This window comes from Paecilomyces variotii, assembly GCF_004022145.1.
Source record: "Paecilomyces variotii strain CBS 101075 chromosome Unknown C8Q69scaffold_9, whole genome shotgun sequence".
In the NCBI taxonomy this organism is placed as follows: domain Eukaryota; kingdom Fungi; phylum Ascomycota; class Eurotiomycetes; order Eurotiales; family Thermoascaceae; genus Paecilomyces; species Paecilomyces variotii.
Window position 1 is genome coordinate 102,522 of NW_021167148.1, and position 19,331 is coordinate 121,852.

Below are 19,331 nucleotides of genomic sequence, written 5' to 3' on the forward strand. Positions count from 1 at the left end.
TTTCCCGGAGAATAGTGGCGCCAGGAGTCGCCAGTTCGACTACTATAGTACCGGATGCCTATAACTAACAGGTGACGGTTGTGGATGACCTATAGTGTGTATCTTCTGACCATCAGGTCGTGTACCTTATTGTGAGAGGTCTGAAAAATCATGCGGCCTCAGACCCCTGGAACGCAGATCAGAGAGTTACGGGGCAATGGGCTCTTCAGCTCTCCTTTTGCACTGTCAAACAGATAGATTCCCACTTATGGTATGGGAGAGTTGTTGCCCTCCCGCTCTCGGCTGCTCATTTTATTTCAGCTCCTTATGAAATCAAATACGACCACGGAAATATGTGGTTGACATGCATCCTGCGTCATATGTCTGTGATAGGAGATACGGTGCCAAGCAGATGGTGGAATTCGCCATGAATGTGTGAACAACTCGCATCCTGAGGAGGCACTCTTCGATGCCTTTCAGAATGGACAGCGCTCTCGGAACAAAGTTCGATCGCTGCTGACAGATCAACGGATATCCTATAACTATGGTATGTACAAGGTCTGACATCCCTACGAATACTACCATACGTATGACAGTACTACTGTGGATTTTCGAACCATTCTGTACCGTTACATGCACTGACCGCCGACGAAAATGAGATTCGACTCGCCAGCAAAGAAACACAATGACGAAACCATACCAAGATTCCGGCTTGTCTTCCCGAGAGTCCACCATGAGTACGGTACGATCGCGATTTACCATATACGGATGATCTACCCTCACGCACGATATACTTCGACATCATCCGCAGCTTCGGAAATGAACGTTGATAGGCTCATCAGCGTATGAAGCCTAGCATAAGTAAGCATGAGATAGACCACTACGACGGTTGGGTTAAATGACAATGCGATCGTCATGTTGCAGCGCAGAGAAGGTGAAAAGAGCCGACGCAACTCACCAATCATCAACCGGTAATTTTCCCTTGTCAGTCTTTCAAGACTACCTGCCGTATTGGTCTTCTTAATTTCAACTAAGGTATCACTGACTCGCATGTAGTAGTACGGATACAGACGTGGAAACAGTCTCCATCCAGAGATAATTATAGGAACGATAATAATTGATTACCCAGTCTCCTGAATGCAGAACTGCTGGCTCCTCCTTCTCCGCCTGCCGTTTATTCAGAACTACTGGTCAATGATCGCTAATGATTCTTCACCGCAGTCGGTGAGCTATGACGTAGTGTATATCGTCTCACTTCCGGCTTTCTCCCGAGATAGCTGCAGTATGCACCATCGAGTCCAGAACGCTGGTCTATGGTACATGTTTCTCCATACCTGTAGCACGCACAGATGCTTGTACCAATACCATAACTCCTCATCAGCATCATTTAGCCCACCTTTTTGAACGGTCCAGAAGAGAATGCACAAGAAAAGAGACGAAAGCAAGCAAAACAAGATACTGCCTCAGGCTTAAGACGCTTGGCAGATGAAGGTCTGCAAAGCTATGGCTCACTCGATGAGTTGGGGTCGAGGCATGATTGGATATCCGACTATCGTCTTCTGGCTGAAGATTTGATATCAACCAACAGGCCAACATAGCGTTGTCTGCGCGGGTATCGGGGATAGGCGGCTCATCTCTCGTAGCCTCAGGTTGCTTAGGAAGTGCACCAGAGATATTATTCGTCTGACCCCTGTCGAAAACTCCTTCTCCTGTCCGGGGAAAGAATCTATCCGAATCATGTAAGCTCATCTTTGCACAGATTGGCATGGTTATTGGGCGCCAACAAAACGCCAACAAGACGCCAACAAGCCTTCCCTCGTAACGATACGGCCACGATAGCGCACTTGCGACCGTTTAACGCCATCGGTCCCCATCGTATCGACCTTGTCTAGACCATTATGGATCGATAATGGTTACAGATGGGGAAGATGATGCAAGATTCTGCATCTGCCCTCTTATGGTGTTCCCCCATTCCGTTCTATAACTCTTCTGGTTCGAACGCTGATCATGTTTGTTTTTATTTGGACGAAAGGGGCTTTTCCCAGAACTTGGGCAACCAATGCCGATGCAAATCTCCGACATGCAAGTGAAGATCTCCCTTCCGCGGAGATAATCGTACCCTTTCTTTTCTAATCAGGTGGATCCTTTTGCTTTAATTCTCCAAAAGAAGTTTGCGCCGGATGAAACTGCCGGTAGTTGTTCCTGATTGGGTAACCGGGCGATACTTAGAAGCGGAATATGGGGAAACCGAGCTAGCTCATTCTTTAATCTGTCGCCCGGTCCGAGCTTGATCCGGATTGCAACCTCTCTTGACATACCCATGGAGAACAGAACTCTATCATTAATTGTTGATGAGGGGTAACTTAGTAAGTAGTGGCAATGAAATGTCACTGTTGAGATCTGAGAGGTCGATCTCCCCGATGTATGTACATACATACGATAACGATTGGGGGCGGAAACCCCCTCGATTTTTCAATCTCGACTCCACGCTCACTGTACGTATACAGGACCAGTTGGGCTATTATGCAGTTACGTATCTCGATTTTGTAGATCAAAGAGGCACAGCTAAGCATTTGTACATGCGTCATTCCCACGTACCCATATACCCCCATATCATGAAGACGTTTCTTCACAGGTGACTGTTTATAAGGAGCACTAAGTAGTCTGGCCTGTAAATGTTATCTTTCTTATATTAACACCGCCTTATACAATCTTGCTACATACAAAGAATCCAGCTCAGTAGTATTTTCTTCAAGTTGCGCCGTCTAAGTAATAGTGATCCCCAAAAGAAGTATATATTAGATGCAATAGTCGGTCGATTTACGCAAGAAATCCAAACCATCCTACCGGGCGTATGAGTAATAGATTATATAACATTCAACTCAAGTATCATAAATACTCCTATCCTGCAATATATCAAATATAACATCTAAGATTTACCATCTATATCTCCCTCGTACCTTCACGGTACTATACGGTATGCACGAGGCCTTATTGATCAACAACCGTAGCAACTAATCACAGGCATTCTAATAGCATGTATAGATATCTACTGTACAATACATATCCTGGATTCTTTCTACTCCAGACGTAGAAATATACCTTGAAAATCCTTTTCTTCACTCGTACCACCGCCGATCTACGTAGTACATAGTTGCCTTTCAGATCTTCCCCTTCCCCTTGTCCTTGCCCTGTCTCCTTTCTCCCCTTGCATATTACGGTATACAGCATACGCAAACGGTAACAATCCATACAACCCCCCAAATAACCTCCCACTAGCTTACCCGGCCGACAGTCCCCTTCCCTTCCTTCGGCCACCAAACCCGATGCGGAGTACCGTTCTCATACTCTCCCTTGTCTAAATAGAAACTTATCAACGTACAAGTTAATAACTAACTAATTAATTTTGCCAGCTTAATAATAAGCAGAGAGCAACGAACATCGCATAGCCAACCCACATACCATATCTACGCTACGGCATATGTTACCGTGCCGCGTCTCGTATCATTTCTTGTTTGTTCTTCTTCTTCGTTTCTTTTTTTTCTTTTTTCTTTTTATGGGGTAATAGCAGTAGTTTCCCAAGTTTCCACCTTCTTGGTAGTTGGTACCTGATCGATCTTCAACCCCCCTCCCCCCTCACCTCTTGCTAACCCGTTAGACACCCCGGGCGGAGGACTCCCGACCGGGATCTTTTTCCACAAGCCCTGCATGCCGGTTAATGGGTCGGGGAGGAAGCCACGCAGTTCAGGGTTTGAATTTTAATTCCCAGGAGTTGGGAATAGGACCCGCCGGTTCGGATAGTCTCTTTTTTACGTGGATAATAAGGTAGGACGGGTAGTGATGTGTAAAATAAGTGCCGGGATTGGATTTTCTTTTTCTTTTTCTTTTTCTTTTCCTTTCGGACATGATGATTGTATTCCTGAGGCAGAGAGTTGTGTTGCATAGGCTAGAGTAAAGAAGACACGAAGAATTAGTCCGTAAGCATGGAAATAATCTCCTGCATGATTGACTGGTTGCACGGTATATAAATCACCAGTGAAATAGTGCACTATTCATAGAAAGTATAGAAGGTAGTCGAAAGCACTAACTAGACGCCCAAGGATAAAATAAGCTTAAACGCTTTTTTTAAGCTTATCAAAGAAGTCCGATATTGGAAAACAACGACCCCCAAAAATCAATCATGTTGCTAGAAAGCTAGACTAGATCCCTTATCGAAGTTGGATTCTACTAAGCAAAAGCTCTAACTAAGTAGGTATGCAGGTCTTCTATAATTAAAGAAAGCTATAGTTGCTTTTAACATCCGCCACTATCAACTACTAATAATACATCGCGTACCTGGAAGGGATACCACTGGAAGGTGTAAGAAGTATGAATGTCTGCTATTAAGATGTGTAAAATAGGCTATTGTAATTATTAGATATTAATCTCTATTGAAATGAGTATTTGCTCATTCTTGTGACATCCATATAGTGACAAATTTTATATATTTTCTATACTAGTGATGTTGGCGTACAAAGTAAACGCCAGGTGATCTGCAATCACCCGTCTACAGCAGGTTCCTGGATGGAACTGGATCGAACGTACTAGATTACAAGGATCTAGATTCTTTGTATGCTAAAGATAAATATGGGATCAAATCCCCCCAGATCTAGATTCAAGCACGCAATTCAGATTCTGCTTCCGTGCTAAAGGATTCAACAAGTTACCAGGTAAGCAACCACGACTCACTAAAGACATGTACAACGAAAGAAATTCCAACATAATGTCCTTCGCTCAGCTATCTCTAACGATCTATTTGGAAGCCACTTTAAATCATATAAAAAGACCCCGCAGAGGTGTAGAAAGAGCATATGCGGAGTATTACCTAATGAACATGAACCTGGAACAAGGCATCGAGAGTATTTAATACTATGTAAAGGCCAGCATCGTATACACAATCTGTAATCTGCAACGAAAGTGCCTTCAGAAAGTTTGAGATCAGTGCATCAATAACAGATACCATTTCCGATGGTTAGCAGGCCGTTACTTACGCTCTGGCACTCAAGGTTTTTGATAATTTTTTCCAATGTTGGCACCAAGGCTCTTACAACGAACTACCCAGTTTGAAATGAGCACCACGAAGTGACATCTCTCTCCGGGCTAAACAACCTCTCAGTAATACTGACCGATATGTCGTAACTACAAACTTCTAAGACGGTATTACTTCATGGTGGTTCAGTGTATATATTATCCATCGCCTGTTATCTGTACTTAGCGCCATGTAATGTCATACAGTAATGTCAACTGCATCTCCACGAAAACCACCCGAGACTCCTGGACGCCACCGATGAGATACCCAGAGGATATTAGAGGTATCGACCGACAATAAGAAAACCCCGTATACATAGAAGTTGAGCACAACCCGAAGACCCTTTAGAATCATGAATCGTATCCCTTGTCTTTGAAGTTTGACTTCGCTGTCCAAAGGAGAAAACAAAAAGGAGTGGACAACGCCCGGTATAGATGTATGGTATCATGGCGGGACACATGGAAAAACAACCAAAGAACGAGTCTCTTCGAAGTAAGCCCGAGGGCAACCGCAATACCTGAGACAAGACCGCAGTAGTAGTAGGACGAAAGCCCCTGCAGTGGTGACGCCATGCTGTGTCCCATCGAAGACGCAATAGTGAAAATGCTAGGGTTCGAAGGGCAAGTCAAGAAGTGCTTGCTCCGCTGGCATGACATGGCATGTCAGATAAATGCGTCGATCCCGTACCGAGACATATAGTTGCTATCCAAGCACAATATTAACGGGAAATTATTAAGGAGAAGCCGTCAACCCAAGCTCCGCATGACCCCGAAACTCCGACTATCCGAAAGCCACGGGGTGGTATCAAAGTATGCCTTCACGGTGTTAGTCTGCCAATTATCCGGGTTAAGAACCTGAGGGATAAGAAGTCCTTGTACATACCCTGATCCGCCCCTGGCATTACCAAACACGCCTGACTTTCTTCCCAGGCTGGTGAGTATTTCGATGCCATCAATCCAGAGACCAGCTCTAACGTAGAAACCGAGTATACTCTCTCCACGACGTGTGTCTGCTAACCGCTTAGTCGCAAATAAGAAAAAGAAAATTTCCATCAACTAGACATACCGAGCACGAATTCATCACCACCTGGCTTTCCCCCTCTCTTTCCAAACAGCTGGCTGGTGCGATCTTCATAGCAGAATTCGATACCATCCAACGCATACCCGTGGTAGATCTTTACGGACGTTAACAACTTCGTCTGTTTAGCGCATTCCAGAATGATTTCTTGTGGTTGAGTGCCATCCATCTGGGAGAAGCCCAGTTTGCTGCCCTTATATCCGGGCTGCCCATTAGGTAGCTTCACCAAGGAATGTTTCGACTTTAGTGCCCCCAGATCATGCACAGTATGTCTGCCAAGTCCACCAGAGAAAATCTCCAACCTTATCGCCTTCTTTTTCTTCTCTTCAGGAACACGCTGTCGTAGCTCACCTTCCGTGATCGTGACCTGCTTGGATATGGGGCAGTTGCCCGTTTCACCATTCACAAATTCGATAAAAGAGTGACAGGTGTCATCACCCTCTGCATAAATCTCCAAAAACGCAACACCGGAAGCTGCAGTAATCAGGATCTTCCCGTTATCGACCGGCCAAACTTGGACACTGTCGTCATAGCTGCAGGGAGCGTCACTCGGTAACCGGAAGGAGGGATGGAATCGGAAACGCAAGGCGTCGAGTCGATGCCACGCACACTCATCAGCAGGCAGACAGACCTTCAATCCCTGGGACTTTGTGCGAGTGGAAAACGACTCGCGAATGCTAAATGTTCTGTTGAGTCGAACGTAATCACGAAGCATTACACCGGACTCTTGGTGAGGGCATCCGAAGAGATGACCGACCTCGTGGAGGTGGGCTCCTATACCGATATTGGCAGCTTCCCAGTTACTGCCGGATTCACCGCAGTCATTGGCCACATAGTTTGTATCTGTTCGAGTACAATCCGTGAATGCACTGACAACCTCTTCCATGCAGGAAGGATAGCTCTGTAGATTGTGAGAGCCGAAAATAGCCATCTTAATCTCACCTCCAGCTGAACCAAGAGCCGCGTGTCCTGTGATTGTCTGAGCATTCTTATCCCAATGGGCGTCTAGGAGCAAGACAGAAACATAACGCTTCTGTCCTGGCTGGACCCTGAAATAATCGCGCACCGCGTCTTTGGCGATATTGAAGAGCTCGTCCTTTCTAGTCGCAGGACCGTACTGCTGCGCAATGTTTAGGTCCCTCAATTCCGCCACCGTCTTCTGGGTTCGCACTATATGAATTCTCGCTTCATTCCTCATCTGGCCAGACTCCGCGTCGCGGCAACTAATAGTTCCGGGCTGAAACTCCTCTTCGAATCGGAAACATCGTCTTCCGAAATTGTTTCGAAACATCTGTTCCCCAGTGAATGCTTGCCACAGATAAGCAGCCATACGGTACTTTCGGATAGCCGTCTCGAGCCCATTGCCCTCCCTCTGTATCCTCTCTGGGACAGCGTCAAAAGTACCGTTTGAATCCTTTCCCATAAGAATCACCAAGTCCAGTGGGGGCGTATTCACCAATGGAAGGTAATTGATACTCATCCAGGAGGAATGAGCAGCTCCAGCGGATAGCTTAGGTGTCGTAAAATCAAATCGCAGCCTGTTGGGCCCAGGCACCAGATGAACAAGGGCCTTGAAATGCGATTCCGAAACCGGCCAGCTTGTTGCAGGGAACGTATCCTGGTTATGATAGACCGTCAAGGTCCCGTCCAGCACGTGCTGCCTGGGGTCTGCGATTTGGCCATAGATCAGTAGGACCTTTTGGTGCACCTGGTGCAATCATTTCAGTCAGCATCGCCCCTTAAGTTGATTATCCGTCCATCATGGACGTGAAGCGCAGTTCGTACCCATGAGTTTTCTGAAATGGAAAGAATTCTCGGAGCGTAAGGAGAGCTCGGAGGAGGCGATCTCCAGGTTCCATTGCTGCTGAATGAGCCGCCGGTCTGCTACCACCTCGTTAGCACTACCCCTTGCAGACCGCTTCCGGTCGCACGTTTAGGTGCAGGGTTCGCTGGATATGCTTACGGCATTGTTCCTGGTCGATTGAGATGTGAGCGGTACTGGACGTTGCGGAAGAGGCGAGGCAGCAATCGAAGCATTGGTATTACTGCTGGTCTGGCTCAATGCGGGAAGATTTTGAGAGGACAGATCGGGCTTGATGGATGATGGAGGCGTCGAGCTGGACGACGTCTCGATAGTCGAAGAGGATTTTCCCGAGGCCATGTCTCCATTGGACTGTTCGCTGGAGGCGTTAGTCCGAAAGCTGGCCTTTGATCGCCGTCGCAGTTCCTTGAAGATGGACATGTCGACTATTTAGACGCCGGACTACCGCCCTGCACTTGGATCATTTGACGAGGACGATGGAATCGTGACTCTCTGCTTTCCCAGCGTGCGCCACAGGTAAGGAACGGCAGGTACCTTTCAAGGCACACGGCGGAACGAAGGGGCAGGCCTGACAATCTTGTGGTGGAAAGCGATCGCAAACCGGTCGCAGTTGACGAAGGAAAGCAGCCAAATTCCCACCGAAGGTTGGACAAGGAAAGACGGCACCCAGCAATAAAGAACGACAAGGGAAATAAAAGAAAAGAAGATGTGAAAGCAAAAGGGAAAATACGAGACAGAAATCAGGGAAAAGGATCAGGAGCAATGAGCTGGAGATTCGAGTGAACACTGGTGGGTCATGAGCCGGGGAGCGCGATCAGTTAATTGTACAGAACTGCTAACTAACGACATACTACTACGTCGTCTCTGCTTGGATAGCTAATAAGAATAATTCTGACACGGGAGTGTCTACGTAGACCCAGATTCCACAGGCCAACGAGAGTCTTAGCATCCGGTTATCATCTCGTGGATTGCAACCACCGAGATATGTGGCCGTCAGCGCAGGCCGCTCCAGAGTCCAGGGAGGCCACCTTGTTTCACGGCACCATTCCTGCGGGGGAGTCCATCAACCTGGAGATCCTGACGATCGACTCCAGACGTTTCTATTTCTGCTTCTCGAGTCCGGAGGTCTGCTCATCCAGCAAGATATATCTGTTGTGATCTTTCCAACTACGGGAAGCCGGGGGCTTGAGCTTCTCGACGGCATGACTGCAGTGACGTGCAGCTTCACAATTCACACCCTCCGGCACGACGGTGGCCGGGATGGCGGCTATAACTCTGTGATAGGACCGTGCGAAATGGATTCTTAACCCCATCTTGTTCAGAGATGCTAATAATAATACGTCTGGTCCAGCTCAAACAAGCCGTCTGTCGGGCATGGCATCTCAGTGCTACTGCGCCAAGGTGAGATCGATCGTCGCTTGATGCCAATAATAATAATGGCCAGGTTTGGTTCTTAACTAAGTAGCCACTAAGTACCGCGCCCCGCTCGAGCTCCTCTAGAGTTGATGCTAAAGCTATCTAATGCGAAATCGAATCCTCCTGCCAAGGGTCCTGTCATCGAGAATCTGCCAGAAGCGCATTGGACATCGTGCTTGGAAGACGTTGTCCGCGCGTACTGTACGGAGAGGACGGCTGTCTCAGTTCGCATTCGAAGGACAGAAAGATCCGGCATCGATATTATTTATTATCATTCTCCATCAAGTTAACTAACTACTGTAACACGGATGAGAAAGCACGGACTTCCCAGATAGTTAAGTGAGTACTTATAGCCATTGAGCTTCCGTCCCGAACTGACAATCCCTCGGATACCTTAGGACGCGTAACCGGGAATGTGAGGACTCTCCTCTTGCACCTTGATCCCGGACTCACCAAGTTGAACAGGGTATCTACTAGACTTATCTTCAAGTTGACCATCACGGACGACAACCCTACAGTGCAGATGCAAGGATCGAGTGATTGTCAAGATAGTCGCGAGTCCCCAATTTTTATTATTTATCGAGAGGAGCCCTTCTTGTTTCGAATCCCCTTCTGATATAATCACTCTACCCTACTTCCACATAGCAAACAAAAGGGAACCAGCATACACAAAGGGATCGTATCTATCCAGCGATGAGTGGACTACCATACAGATCGCATCGTCCTACCTGAGATGAACTGCAGGGATCGCTGACAAAGGGGGATTGTGGGTCCTGATTAACTATTATTATGTCCTGATTTTCTGAACAGCTTGAGGGCGCTGGCTTTTTTAAGGTTGGTTGCAAGGGCAGCAGTGCTGGCATGGAGTCGCTGTGGAGATATAGATGGATAGTTAGAAGAATAGGATAGGATAGGATAACCAGAACAGCGAGAGTATGCTTAAGTACTGTACTGCGCTCTCCAACTTAACTATGCCCGTAGAATGATCCATTCTCTCTCATCGTCAACACAGTGTCGACTCTGAAAGCATGCTATCTAGTGTCTGTTGTATGCTTCTGGACGGGATAATCAATGACGTGGAAATCGCATGGTCGACCTAGGCTGGCTGTAGACTTGATAAATCCGGCACGAATGAGGCCCTAAGATCCTAAGTAGCGATAGCCCTGAGAAAAGGGCTGAAACGGAGCGTCGAGCAGCGAGTCAGGGCCCATTCCGGCCGCGATGGCTGAGGAGACGGCGCCCGGATTCTGGCCCGGCGTGTTGCTCGCTTTGGCTCCAGGTCCCACCACTGCTGGATTCTGCCTCAGCCTTTCTCTCTCGTCTCTCCAGTCAATCTCAAAGAGCTTTCATACATTTTCTTTGCAGACTTCTGATACCACCGTGCAGGTCGGGTCTGGTGTTTTTTTTTCTCGTGCAGCTACGGGCCTTGTCCGGTCCTTCTCATTGCATTCATTTGGGGTCCTCCCCGTCTGCTATTCTTCGCACGGATCCAATCCGGTCTTCCTCCCTTGAATCACGACGGATCCTTCCACTCGCGTGCATCTTGCAGTTGACGACTCTGGGAGCTGCCGTCTGAAGTGACAGGATACAAAGCAATTCTGGTTCCGGATGTTCTTGAATTGATTTACGTTTAATCGAGTCCACCATGCCTCTGTCCAGCCCACGCAGTTCAGCTGAGAGAACACTCCGCAAAATTGACATTGCTCAGGTAGGATCTGTTTGATGGAATATTATACCAGCTACGCCCAGCAGGTCCCTCCAGAACCCCTCCTTTCTGGTGCTGACGAATTCTTCTCTTGAATAGGTATCCCTTAGTCTTCAGGATCGCCTAGGCCTTGCCAAAGTCAAATATCAAAATGGCCGTCTGCGTGCCCTGGGCACCCATGGTCAGAACGAAGATGTCCGGACTGGCTTTCCCACGAGCGACAGACCGTCCGATTCCTCATCCGAAATTATACAAAACGGTTATGAGACGCCGCTAACCTCGCCTCCCCTGGGATCCTCGCTTTTCACAAAGGAATTGCCTAGGTCAGCGAGAAACAGACACGCAGCGACCTTCAATCCTGGAGCGATGCACCCCATGCTGACTGCCAGTCGAAAGCGGGTGCGGTCGAACTCGATAACGGACCGTCCTGTGAAAATGGCTCGGGTCTCGTGGAAAAGTTCTCATCGGCTACCGGAGTCATCTCCAGGGTTCAACCGTCCCCGGTCCATGTATACCAGTCACGCTTCCTTTGTCTCGGACGCTCCGACGATCCCCGAGCTTTCGTCGCCAGGTTGCCATAACCACTCCGACGATGACAACGATCCAGATCTCCCTGCACACAGTTTTCAGAACGTCAGTTCGTCGATGATCAGCTCTTCGCCTCCGCGCACCCCACCTCCTAACCATTCTCGCCTGACGCGGGCCGACAAGGCTTTGCAACGAGAGGACGGGGCAGATCTGCTCCTCTATCTGGCAAATTCTCCAACGCCCGCCGCGATCAGCAATAAGATGCAAAACCGCGACGTTTTACCGTCGACTCCGCCCAGCCAACACGCAATGCTGCCGTCGTTGACCCCTACACCGGGCGGCGGTCTCTTCGCCAACTTCGGCACGCCCAATCAGCAGTTCAATTTTGCGGATTTCGTCAATGTCACGCCCAGCCCAGCCCAGGTCCCCTGGGGTGGGAGAACACCAGGCGGTCCATCAAGGACACCACTCGCGGCCAAGGACGCTAGAAAGAGACTGAACTTCGACAATCTGCCTCCTCCTAATGTGGACAGCCCGGGAAAGGGCAAAGATTCCGGCCTCGCTTTGCAGCTAGGTGGAGAGCTGCGGCCATGAAATCGTTTATTTTATCAGGATGACATCCGCATCCTCTTTTCCTTATGTGTCTCCCCTTTTCCTTTGTCTAGCAATCACATTTCTGCCACGACCCCTTGATGATGTACGATGTGCGTACGATATGGGATTCTATAGCAATCCTCATTGTCAGCTCTTCCCTTAACCTTCCTCCCCCAATGCATCTGCACCACGGCGCTCTCGTCATTTTCCAAAGCATTATTTCGTGTGTTTGATTCCTCTCTCATCGATATTACATCCGACCCCTGTCCATACACTCCAATTTTTTTTTTTATTCCTTTCCTCTGTTTGGCTACGGTCCATACGTCGACGTCTCCTTGTTATCCAGCACCGCAACACCACGATTCTCCCTTGGTTTTTCCTTTTTTTTCCCTTTTCATTACGTTTCCTTTCCAGCAAATATGGGACTTTTCCGAAGAGAATGGTCCAGATCATGGTTATGCATATGGGATGGATATGGTTGCTACGGCGATGGGTGGAATGCAAGTGGGTTGGGTACATACCCCACGCAGGAGAGAAAAAAAATGACTTTTTTTTTCCTTTTTTTTATTCTTTATCTAATCCCGCTTTCCTTTTTTTCATTTCCCGTTGCTCCTCAGTGAAGCAGTTTTCGGGCACATTGCATGTAAGGGTTTCGGTGGATGGATACCACAGACCAAATTACCTTGGTTCAGATCACACAAACCTTCAAATTCACGGCTCCTGAAATCAGGACGTCTTTTATAGCTACCATCTTCACTTTATAATTCCAATAACGCCAAAATATACACAGTATACTACAATTGACCCCCCTCTCGCCCCCCATTGCCCGAAGCCGCGAGGACTTACCTTCTGTGCGCGGCCAAAACTGCAATATTTTTCTTTTGAAGCGGGGTTCTTTGGGCCCGACGCGTCTGAGTTCGTGTCGTGTCGTTTTCGCGTTAGCACTATCGTCGCAAACGGACTAGGGCCATGCGAAGCTGTGTTGGCGGTGGGCCCTGGCTGCCTTGGGCTGAACTCTATCCTGCCAATGGGGATTTTTCTTTTTGGTTTTTGTCTAATTTTAGGGCGGGAGAGGGGATGACGTAGGGCATTTGAGGGTGGTCTTGGCGCTAGAGGTGGGATGATCGATTCTGGCGAGACGGGTTATTATCATGGGAAGTGGTCTTTGTAGAGTGGTTATTTTGGTTAATTAGGGGGTAATAGTCGATTGTGTAGGTATATGCATATACATATATCCTTTTGGCTGGTATTATGTAGATGAGGTCGTAGATACATATATATGTGTGTATATATATGTACAATGTTCGTTAGGCCCAAGGACATAATGCAGCACCCAACGTTTCTTGCAAAAGAGGCATAAGATAATGAAAATTACCGCTCTACTCTAGAGTACGTTTCCAAGGAGGAATTCCACTAGAATATCCAAGCGAAGCTCCCCACGGCTAGTCCTCCTGCCAGCCCAGCGTGTCCTCTTCATTTGCTGGCTTATCCTGCTCCTCAGTCTTCGACCGTTCTACCTGTTTTCTGTATAGACTCGCAAGGTAGTCCGAGGTGCTCGCCTCGTCGATCGTCTTGTCTTCACGGACTCTGAGAAAGCGTGGGAAGCGGAGACTAAGACCTCTCTCATCGCTCACGAGTCCAATGGCGGCAGTATAAGTCGGACTAAGTGTGATGTCGGCAAAGGCCATCTCCCACACTTCCTGTGGCTCAAACCATACCTCTGGTTCGCCAAAATATTCAACGTAACTGGGTCGCGCGATAACGTTGTCGCTGCCTTCGGCATACTTCTCTTTCATACTCTGGTAGAACTTGTCCGTAAAGCCGGACATGCACTTTGTGACTGCTTGGAGGCTCCCTGATTCTGGATCACGCACTGCCATGAGGACGGGAGACCACCACTTGGCCTTTCGGCCTTGTCCGTGCCATCCTGCGATGGGGATCAAGTCAAGCGTGTCAGACGCTGTACTGTAATCCTTCTTGACCTTCAACCACGAATCTAGACGTTTATCTGGTTCATAGGTCGACAAGAGTGCTTTCCGTCGTGATCGGGTCTCTTTGATCTCGGTCGAACCGCCATTCTTAGATTCTCGACTGTTGCTTGATTCGGCTTTGAGAGCCTTGGCCTCGTCCGTATCTTGCATTGGGTCCGCCGAGTCTAGGGCCGGACCCGATGGAGATGCATTGTCGAGGACCTTGACCATGATACCTTCGCATTTTGCATCTGTAGCACTCTTGAAGAACTCCAACACAGCATCCGAGTCTGCGGATGTCGCATCCAGACTCTTGACCCAGGTAAACCTATTTGGGATTTCCACGAATAGGCTCCGAAGCAGCTCCCTCCGTTCTCGGAACGGCCGGTCAAGCAAAGGTTGGCCATTCAAGTACATCAGATCAAATGCAAAAAGACACACCTTGACCTTGATGGCACCTATCTCGACGTTCTTCTTCGCACGGTTTGTCAGTACCTGGAAGGTCTTCAACTCGCCCGTCTCCTGGTCGACGGCGACCACTTCTCCTTCGAGGATGAAGCTGGAGACGCCCTCGCCGCGGATCTCAGGTACCAGAGATACAAGATCAGGGTATTTGTCCGTCATGAGTTCTAGATGTCTGGAGAATATCGAAACCTTTCCCTGAGCGTCGCAATGAACCTGTGCACGTTGACCATCATACTTGTACTCGCAACTAAAGTCTCTACCCTGAAGCTTTGTAAGCATATCAGCAAGATCACGCGTGATGCTACCCAGCATTGGCCGCAGAGGAATATGAAGACACAGTCCGCAGCGGATCAATAGTTCCTCTGTTACTCCGATCTCGAGGAGGCAAGGAACGAGATCGTCATAATTAGGATGTCTTGCGTAGGATGCTTTCACAATCTCTTCGGCACCGCTATATAGTGCCGCAAGCTCTTCTTTCTTCAGACGCGAAAGCTCCGTCGTCGAACGAATAGAGAATTCCGCGCCTACTGGCCTCGAAATCAAGAACGCTCGAGCAAGCGCAATTAGCATCGTCGTTTTGACTGCTCCGATACGCAGATGCTGCACCAGAGTCCTCACGATGTATCTGCTTTCTTCAGCCCCTCGGGTGTCTTGAAGCAATTTCTCGACGATCCGCTGCTTTGTCTCTTGGCTCCCGGTACCTTTGCTCTTTGCGATCTTCACCAACGATTGATATACACCTTTGATTGTCAAAGGCTTGGGTTTTCTCAATGTAAACGTTTGTCTCTTTTTGGCTTCAAAAGCGACGTCTCCAGCGTCGCCGTGCTTGTCGTAAAGTGTCTTGAGACCCTGGCTATTGAGACCAAAGACCTTCTTCAACGCTTTCGATATCGCAGAACCTCCCAAGCCAAGCTCCAGAGGAACATATGGAGGCGCAAAGGAGTTCGTTGCCAACCAGACAGCAGGGAGTAGACTCGATGGGTCTCCTTCAATAAGGACCCTCAACAGATTCACCAAGGTGTCCACGATCTTGATTCTGCTCTGTGTACTGTTCACAAGAACGAAGGCTCTTGTTAATAGTGCGTACGATGCATCTCCACCCTCGGATGCCCAGTATGCCCTGAGCTCGTCCACGTATTTGGATGGCTCAAAGGTCAAAGGGCTCTGATCAAAAGGAACAGTTAATGAGATCGCATCTTCCGTGCCTGTCGAAGACTGTAAAGATAGTGTCTCTTTCTTTGGAGACGAGATGACCTGTTTCAAAGTGGTATCCTTTGAACTTCCGTCATTGGAAGTACTGTTCAACTCATCCAATTGCGCTGTATTTCCTGAGGGTTTGGTAGCTGATGAAGACGAGCCGTCCTCTTTATCCCATTCCGCCTGTAGTTTGCGAGCAAGTGCTTCATCTGAGAGTGCGTCCTGATTATCTGATGTGATATTTTCCTGCGACTCCTCGGTTTTCTTTGCGCGCTTGGTAGCTTGTCCTTGGAAGAAGGATTCGATACTCCTCATACGCTGCTGCGGAGCTTCCGACTCGTTGACCTTGCGTTTCTTGGCCGGACTGGGCATATTTGATCACCCATGGTAGAATATGAGAGGATATATTGTACGCTAGAAAGCGATAGCGTATTCTTGACCCTCGAAAGTGTCCTGATGCGCTGGCGCGATGTGATGGGGAGTTGCGAGTTGCAGCTTGTTGGCCCGCGGACTTGCAGCTGTAATACTTAGTCTAGCTCCACGACCGTTGACGTCGCTGTTCCCGCGAACCTCGTCAAGACACCTTTCACATTGATCTCCGCGATTATACAAAACAATGGCGGCTTCATTCTCCCACCTCCCACCGCACGAAAGTGCGAGGGTGGAAGACTATCTCAATGATAAAATACAGACCTCGACCGATTTGGAGAGTCTTGACTCTCTTCTTTCCAACTTGCGCGCCCAGCAAGAGCTCCAACAAAAACAGGTACGGCCAGCGCTTAATTCCGTCGGACGTCAGTCTAGGGTATCGCAAAAGCTAACATACAACGTTATCAGCTAGCTGAAGCCCAAGAAGCACTAGAGAAGGCAACAAAGGCCTCGAATGACCATGCGAATGCGGTTCGACAACAGGCCGAAGCCTTCAATAGGCAACAAGCGGACATTGACAGGCGATTGATGATTATAACCCAGTCGGACACGAGCGATGAAGCGGTAGCACAGTTTGAAGCTAGCATGGAGAAGCTCAGAAGACTTGATATCTCGAAAGGATACATGGAACTTTTGAATGAAGTCGATCGGCTGAGGTACCCACTACCACCTCTGAACGGCAATCTACGGTCATCTAACACATTGTAGTAAGGAAGCTCTCGAGAATGTGCTGTCAGCGCCGCAACTTTCATTGCAACCGTATACTCGTCTGCGAAACCTTTCATTGTCGTTGAAAAACGCACAGTCAGCCGCAGAAGGCGCTGCCCCTCACTTGGTCGATTATGCAGAGAAACTAGCGTCTACACTATGGCACCAGATGAAGAAGGATTTCACCAGCAGGTTGCAAAAGAGTCTTGAGAAGATGAAGTGGCCTCAAAAGGACCTGGTTCTCACCAACGATGTGGTGGCGGAGTGGGCAGACTCAGTGCGCCTGCTACTCAGTTTGCAAGAGCCGTAAGCTACATTCTTGTCATTTCATAGTGTCCATGAGCTGACTAATGAGAAACAGGGAACTAGAACAGAGGAGCATATCTACTGGGAAGTCTGAGCAGGGTGCTGAACAGCCTATTCTCCTGCCGTTAGAGGCGATGGTACATCCACTCGATCTTCGGTTCAAATACCACTTTAGCGGAGAGAAACCTACAAATAGACTTGACAAGGTATGGTCGAATCCCTCCAAAAATACATCTACGCGGGAGGCTAATACTTGGTAATTAGCCGGAATACTTTCTTTCCCACGTCATGGACTTGATCAGTACCTATAGTGGCTTCTTCGCAACATATCTTCAGCCGATTCTCGATGAAAGGGCGCAGGAAGCGGGATCCGGATTGCAGCCATACTATTTGAATGCTACGCATGCATTTATTACAGCTTTGCTTCCAGTACTGCGTCAGAAAATCACGACTTTGCTCCCTCAGATTTCGGCCTACCCTCAGCTCCTTAGCCACTTCATACACGAGCTAATGGGCTTTGATAACGAAATTCGGGATACATGGGGATACTCGCCCAATCCACTTCTGGAGGATCACTGGAAGGGCTTGACATGGGAAGTTTTGACCAAGCAAGGCTGGTTTGACCGATGGCTTCAAGTGGAAAAGGAGTTTGCTTTGTCTCGGTACAAGGATATCATCGATACACCAGACAGTGGCCACATTGACTATGATGGGGTAGAGCCTTCAGCGTCCAAGCCTACAAAAGGTGCCATTCGGGTCAATGACCTCCTTGAGACTATAACAGAGCGGTACCGTCCACTTTCATCTTTCAGTCAGAGACTACGATTCCTCATCGACATCCAAATTGCGATATTCGACCAATTCCATGAGCGTCTACACTCTGGTCTCGAAGCATATCTTGCCATGACGTCCACAATTGGACGCACCGTGCAAGGATCTGACGGACAGGCCGACCTTGAAGGTGTGGCTGGGCTCGAGCGGCTTTGCAGAGTTTTCGGAAGCGCGGAGTATTTGGAAAAGAAAATGCAGGACTGGAGTGATGATGTATTCTTCCTTGAACTTTGGTATGAGCTCCAAGACCGTGTCAGAGCCAACAAGGACGGCGGCAAGAATGTCGCTGGGCCGATGTCTGTTGCGGACGTCGCTTCGCGCACCTCACAAGCCGTTGCAGACAACCATAACAGCCATGGTCATGGCCCAGCCGCAGATGGTGCTCTGTTTGACGAGACTGCATCGGCCTACCGCCGCCTTAGGCTCCGTTCTGAATCCATCATTATCTCCACCTTGACGTACGATGTACAGTCAGCTCTCCGACCATACTCGCGCGTTTCGACATGGGCAACTTTATCACCCCATTCGGAATCAGCAGGCTATCCATTGCCTCCAAGCTCCGAGTTGACTGCCGCTATACGTACCCTCTCACCCACAATTTCCTTCCTTGCTCGTGCCCTTGGTATAGCCCCGCTTAAACGGATAACGCGCCAGCTCCTCCTTGCCACCCAGACTTATATTTGGGATAACGTGTTACTACGGAATACATTTTCTACAGCAGGATCGATGCAACTTGCCAGCGATGTGGACCATCTCTGCAATGTAGTTGACCAGGCTCTCGGACCAGCTGGGAAACCGGGCGAGTCGGCGCTGGTGATCCGGAAGCTCAAAGAGGGCTTGACCCTGCTGTCTTTGCAGATCAGATCCCAGCAGTCGAATGTGAGTCAGGACCAGCAGATAAAAGAAGCAGAAGCAGAGTCGACATCTGCACGCGGTCTGGATCTTTGGGAAGTGGAGAGAAGGCTGTTTGCGAACAACGAGAGCGCGAGAGAAGTGCTTTCTGAGCTGGAAATTGAAACCTTGACGGAATCAGAGGCCAGATCGGTATTGGAGAAACGAGTTGAAGTCCGGAGCTGAAATATTGTTGTCTGGAAGTGCGGCATAAAGTAATGAGAAACAGTTCGATTAGTTCAGGGACCAACATCGGACCGAATATACCCCACGCAAAATTGAATGTTTACTTAGGATCAGACACAAAGCGGAGATATTTAAAGTCATGACATTTCTATATTCGCC

General features: G+C 48.5%; 4 protein-coding genes across 4 annotated transcripts; 2 read left to right on the plus strand and 2 right to left on the minus strand.

Moving 5' to 3' along the window:
• Positions 1-5,353: 5,353 nt before the first annotated feature.
• C8Q69DRAFT_522920 (putative zinc metallo proteinase) lies at positions 5,354-8,366 on the minus strand (the record flags this gene model as incomplete). Its single annotated transcript, XM_028633555.1, has 5 exons — positions 5,354-5,862; positions 5,930-6,059; positions 6,113-7,832; positions 7,910-8,008; positions 8,088-8,366. The coding sequence occupies 5 exons, from the start codon at positions 8,364-8,366 to the stop codon at positions 5,766-5,768; spliced, it is 2,325 nt and encodes a 774-aa protein (XP_028483102.1). The 3' UTR covers positions 5,354-5,765.
• A 2,234-nt stretch (positions 8,367-10,600) lies between these two features.
• On the plus strand, positions 10,601-12,297 carry C8Q69DRAFT_324562 (hypothetical protein). Its single transcript, XM_028627403.1, has 2 exons — positions 10,601-11,070; positions 11,167-12,297. Exons 1-2 carry the CDS (start codon positions 11,008-11,010, stop codon positions 12,187-12,189), a joined length of 1,086 nt encoding a protein of 361 aa, XP_028483103.1. The 5' UTR covers positions 10,601-11,007; the 3' UTR covers positions 12,190-12,297.
• An 872-nt stretch (positions 12,298-13,169) lies between these two features.
• Positions 13,170-16,345, minus strand: C8Q69DRAFT_324584 (ATP-dependent DNA ligase I). Its single transcript, XM_028627404.1, has one exon. It carries the CDS (start codon positions 16,191-16,193, stop codon positions 13,632-13,634), a length of 2,562 nt encoding a protein of 853 aa, XP_028483104.1. The 5' UTR covers positions 16,194-16,345; the 3' UTR covers positions 13,170-13,631.
• A 48-nt stretch (positions 16,346-16,393) lies between these two features.
• Positions 16,394-19,316, plus strand: C8Q69DRAFT_529364 (RINT-1 family protein). The gene is made up of 5 exons (XM_028633692.1): positions 16,394-16,587; positions 16,659-16,906; positions 16,959-17,264; positions 17,320-17,470; positions 17,529-19,316. Exons 1-5 carry the CDS (start codon positions 16,438-16,440, stop codon positions 19,170-19,172), a joined length of 2,499 nt encoding a protein of 832 aa, XP_028483105.1. The 5' UTR covers positions 16,394-16,437; the 3' UTR covers positions 19,173-19,316.
• The last annotated feature ends 15 nt before the right edge of the window (positions 19,317-19,331 follow it).